This window comes from Lactuca serriola, chromosome 9 (genome assembly GCF_051521515.1).
Source record: "Lactuca serriola cultivar US96UC23 chromosome 9, Lser_US96UC23_V15, whole genome shotgun sequence".
Taxonomy (NCBI): domain Eukaryota; kingdom Viridiplantae; phylum Streptophyta; class Magnoliopsida; order Asterales; family Asteraceae; genus Lactuca; species Lactuca serriola.
Window position 1 is genome coordinate 166,994,006 of NC_136416.1, and position 5,390 is coordinate 166,999,395.

The following is a 5,390-nucleotide window of genomic DNA, read 5'->3' on the forward strand; positions in this document are numbered from 1 at the left end:
TTTTTTTGAATACAACGTTTTAAGATAGTATTTAACGAAAGTATTTCAAAATGTTCTAAAAAAAATATTAAATTGTCATACAAAATCTATGAAACATTTTAAAAATGTTGTAAAAGAAAGTTTAGAAATAAATGTATGAAATGTATAATTTTTTTTATAAAATGTAAAAAAAACAAGTTAAAAACTTGTAAGAAAAGTTTAAAATATTTATAAAATATTTGGTTTAAAAACATTTGTATTAAAATTATATAAAAGTATAAAAAAGTTAAAAAAAAAATTATAAGCAAAGTTTAAAACATTATATTAAAAAAACCTATAGGAAAAAATATAATAAACATATTATAAAAAATTAAGAAATTTACAAAAAAATTTATTTACATTTAGACAAATTTTTTTTTTATTTTTTTTGCATTTGACTATTTAAATTGTTAAATGTGTTCACATATTACCTGCAAATGACAAAGGTAATATGTACACACATTTAAAAAGTTAAATGGGTCAAATATATATAAAAGAAAAAAAAATTGGCTAAACAGAAACAAGAAAAAAAAATAATTACATTTAAATAATTATATTTTCAAGTCATTTTTTTAAAAAAAAAATCAATGATAACAAATGAAATATTTTTATAGTAAACCATTGTTTGAGTTTAGAAGACACTACTTACACTAATAACAATAATCTTTAATTAATCCATTTGCTTTCCAACTTTTTCTGTTTTAAATTTTGATTTTAAACAGAAAGAATAACCGTTCATAATTATTCATTAAATGAATTAAATAACTATTTCTGGAAAAATAAGACATAAGTAGAATTGAAGAAAAGGTAGTTTGCTTTCCTAGGAAATATTAATAACACATCCCCATGAAAGTTAAGTGGGCAGGATTCCTGGTTGGATTGGATTCTAACATCATTAATTAATTCCTTAAAAAAAACAATTACATTAAATTCCACAAATTAAACAACTTCAAAACCATCATCGATCATCTTTTTATACACATAATTAATACTTCATCATCTTCTTTTCTCCATCATCATCATCATTATCATCTCCAATTTCTACCTACACTCTTAATTTACGCTGTTCCATTGCTTATGTCCCGGAACCCATTTCGGACACTTCGGACTGAAGTAACTCGCCACCACCCTCGTCGTCAACAGCTCCACAATCGGCGCAAATTTCACACACCGGGGAGTTTTATACTGGTTAATCGACGCACCTAAACTGATAGCGTAATCCATGAGCTTATCAAACGTCCCATTCTCAACAATCCGAATCTCCAGTGGTCCGATTGATTTATCCGAAGTTCGTCCTTGCCTGTAAACGCTGTTCAACGACTCTTCAATGGTGATACAACAGTCTTCAAATGCCGACGGCGGAACAACGGTGGTTGACCCGTTTAAACTCACCTCCCAGAAGATCACGTAGTGGCCGGGGATGGTGGTTGTGTCGGCGAAGCTTGTGTACTCGATCAGGGTTGCGTCGAATGGAGTTAAATGATTCGATGCTTTTTCAACTGCTTGGTGTAGTTCGACTTCGTCTGTTTTATCTGCATCGATACTTAACGCCACATTCTTCCGACATATGAAACTGAATTGTGGTGCTTTGTTCTTGAAACCTGTAACTCGTAGCACATCGCCTACTCTATACCTGTAAAGCCCTGATCATCATCGGAAAATCAAGATTATCTTTAGACTTTCACTTTAATCAATCATCAAGATTCAAGATTCAAGCTCACATTTTTATAAAAACTCACCGGCGTATGTGGTGACCACGAGTTCGTAATCTTGACCTAGTTTCACGTCGGAAAGATCCACGAGTTCTTGTTGTTGTTCTTCTTCTTGTTTATGTTCTTGATCATTGACACCAACTGGTAAGAACTCGAAGTAAGCCATGGTGGGGATGAGAGTGTAGGAAACCTCGCTAGGTTTACAAAGAGGGTTAAGATTGACACCGAAGTAACATTCCGATGATGCATACATCGTGCAAACAAGAGGGAGACCATTACTATAGTAATCAAGTGTTGGAATGTATTGTGACATGGTTCCCGTTACAATAACATCCACATATTTAGTATTTGGCCATAGACGGGTAATAATACCCTGCCATGACTTTTTCGAACATTCATGTTCGATAAAGTCAGCAAGATCCGGATTCGGATCTTGTTTCAAAACCCGAAGTACAACTTCTCTTACAACCGGGTCAGTAATCAGTGCGTTCACTGACCCAGTTCGTATATCGTTACATAAAAGCGTCCAATGTTTCTCCAAGAAACGGATCGCACGAATGAACCCGGAAGCAAAAACGGCTCCGACCCGTAAAACTTCTTGGTTTAAACATAACCCGCAAAGCATTTGAGAGTACATGCTTTGATATGAATCTTGGCATAAAATGGTTTCATTAGGGCTTGTATAGTTTGTATACGGGTCGAATGGGCGTTCTTTAAAATGGTTGCTTTTGTAGTAACTTGTCAAAACGGGTCGGGCTACTAACCCGCCTGGGGTTTTAGCTTCCGATTTAACAAACAAAAAATACATTCCTTTTCCTTTGTCTAAACCGGGTACAAACTGGTTCATCACCGGCATTAAAAGACTGTATAGCAACGATCTTCTTCCAAGCTCAGCTTCAATGGTGGGCATCAGCTTCCTCTCACCTCCAGATGTCCCTGAACTACACCATTTCAAAAACCCACATCATGAATACAAATATCTATATATATAACATGAACACGTATAATTGTATGATTGTATAATTGTATAATTGTATAATACCTTGTTAAGAATTCGGAAATGGGGTGAGAAGAGAGGATGGGGGATTTGTCTCCATTAGCGATACGTGTGATATCAGGTTCAAGGTCCTCGTAGGTGATGACAGGTATGAGTTTTTTAAACGTTTTCCGGTCGGTTTGGCCGGAAAGTCCATGGCGGTGGAGGTATTCGACGGTGGCATTTTGGGTGAGGATATCGGAGAGGACATGTTGCTGGATATCGTCGGGATTAGAGGTGACATCTTCTATGAACTGAAGAGATTTCTTGTTTTTTTCAGTTAGGCTGTAGTCGGTGGTGGGTTCATTCTTTGGTGCTTCCGGCATGGTGGCAGACGGTGGTCGTTGTTTAGTTTACGGTGGCGTGTGTAGAGAGAGAAACAAAAAGGTTAGAGAGGGAGAGAAAGATTGTGGCAGTGGGTGTGGGGAGAAAAGAACATCGATGGTGTGATATATATAGAAAAAAAAACAAGGCAATAATAGTACAACCTTTAGGGCACATTGTTTTACCCTATTTTTCTCTTACATTTTTAACAAATATTAGTACAAAATGTTATAGACCATTTATAAATTATAAACAAATTACTATTAATTTTGAGCCTATTTTAATATATGTGCTATAACCTTATACTACACACAACAAACCTTAAATTTAATTTTTTGATTTTTCAATACCTATACAAAACTCTTATATTAAACACAAAAATCCTATAAAATACAACATAAGATAGACATCTTATTTAAATGACACAAAATTATATAGATTAATATAATGTTTTTTTGGTTAGTGGTCTATACAAGTTATATGTTAATGTGATATATTCACAATATTTAAATAAAATTTGGTCTAAAATACATATTTCAAATTACATGAACGTTAATTGGTAAAAATCACAACCATTGTTATTGGTGGTTCATTGGCTTTTGTTGTAATACAACATTGCTTGTATTAGAATGCAACATTAAAATTTATAAATCGATTAAAATAAACTTGTTAATATAAATGATATGATAATTATTGGTAAATCGGTAATTATGTATGATGACCTAACGGGGGTGTATGCATGCCATAGTGGAGGTTTCCCTAATTAGGGGGTGACAGCTGGCATGTTAATATATTGTTAGGTTGAGACGTTATTTAATGGTAATATGTTTCGGTTAATACATGAGTTTCTCATTGCCAACCTGGCCTTTATATATTTCACCCCTATACGATTCAATTTCTTACACATCATCTTTTCGAATTCGTATTCTAAATTAAATATAATATATTTTCTTCTTTTTCTTTTTCTAAAACGATGACATATTGAAATATGTCATAGTTTTGACTATTTAAGTAAAGTATAACTAATTCAGAAAAAGTTATTTTTTTTAGTCAAGAGGTTAAATGGATGAAATTTAAAGCTTAAATCAAAATGAACCCATCAAATGGATGGATCTAAAAAGTATGAAATGGTTAGATCATTTCCAATGCATTCATTAAAATTCCACATTATTCTAGTATATGAAAGATATTATTTAAATTGAATACATTTTAGCGTTGTATTTTAATTAAGTTATATCTTTGTTTTATCAATGTGGAACATTTTTTTTTAAATATACATATTGTGTTTAAAGTTCAAACAGAAAAAAAAAAAAGATTGCAAATTAGTGAATCACGGCATTAAATAATGAAACCAATATATATCCTTTGCTATTATCTCTTAATTAATAGGGAAAATGTCATATTAGTCCGATGAATTAGTCACGTTTGTCCGATTTGACAACCAAAGTTATTTTTCTGCGCAACAAGTCAGTAAGCTTGCATATTTGTTGTAAATTAAACCATTAAGAGTTGTGAATGAGGCATTCAGTTTTTTTTTTTTTTTTTTTTTTTATTTACATTTTATTAAATAAAGATTTTATTTTGTTAATTCCACCTATGCAATGTTACGAGGCCCATAATAAAATTAGCTCTTCTTCTTCCAAACAAGGTGCGTTTCTCTCAGTGAAATCCAATTACCCACCTTCTCTCAAAAATCAATCGATCTTTCCCCTTTCTTTTTCTTTTATGAATCGCCCGACCAGATGCCATGTCGGTGCTTCATCGTCGGGAGCTGTACCTAAATTGCGACGGAGCAATTCTCTTGCAGATGAGAAATGTGAGGTTGTGAATGGATTGAGTCTGGATTTGTAACGAAAGTTGTATGATATACGGGCTTGTAATAAGTTATCAAATCTGTTTAATGGATTCAAAACCATGAATGTGGCTTCAAATCCTTCTTGTTCTCTTTCACAAACTCATAGTTAGTATTCAACACATAACTGCATCTGCTTGTGCTTTTCAATAGCCACATCTTCATCACTATTGGTTTCTAATGCAATCATAATCTTTGGTTTCTAATGCAATCACAAACTCTGGTCCTAACTCTGTGGACCCTCTGGTCCTAACTCTATGGACCTTTCGGTCCTAACTCTGTAAACTCTGGAACACACACGCACAACATAAATCACAGAGCAATAATACAGTGCATCACATCACATAAATAACATACAAAATACTCTGTCACATAACTCTAATTACCACTCTAGGTAAAGTATAGTGAGAAGACTCACCTGGCAAGCAGAAAGCAGCTATCCTCACAC

General features: G+C 33.2%; 1 protein-coding gene across 1 annotated transcript; it reads right to left on the bottom strand.

Annotated features, from left to right (window-relative positions):
- Window positions 1–897: 897 nt before the first annotated feature.
- LOC145073730 (indole-3-acetic acid-amido synthetase GH3.5-like) lies at window positions 898–3,207 on the bottom strand. The gene is made up of 3 exons (XM_079020237.1): window positions 2,773–3,207; window positions 1,758–2,671; window positions 898–1,661 (listed from the first exon to the last, which is right to left on the bottom strand). The coding sequence occupies exons 1-3, from the start codon at window positions 3,090–3,092 to the stop codon at window positions 1,072–1,074; spliced, it is 1,824 nt and encodes a 607-aa protein (XP_078876363.1). The 5' UTR covers window positions 3,093–3,207; the 3' UTR covers window positions 898–1,071.
- Between the last annotated feature and the right edge of the window lie 2,183 nt (window positions 3,208–5,390).

Bases quoted from the DNA above. Each gene is read 5' to 3' on its own strand.
- LOC145073730 (XM_079020237.1), bottom strand. From the start codon at position 3,092: ATGCCGGAAGCACCAAAGAATGAACCCACCACCGACTACAGCCTAACT. The intron at 2,672-2,772 runs GTATTATACAAT...GAAATGGTGTAG, and splicing joins ATTTCCGAATTCTTAACAAG to TTCAGGGACATCTGGAGGTG. The intron at 1,662-1,757 runs GTGAGTTTTTAT...GATGATGATCAG, and splicing joins CGTGGTCACCACATACGCCG to GGCTTTACAGGTATAGAGTA.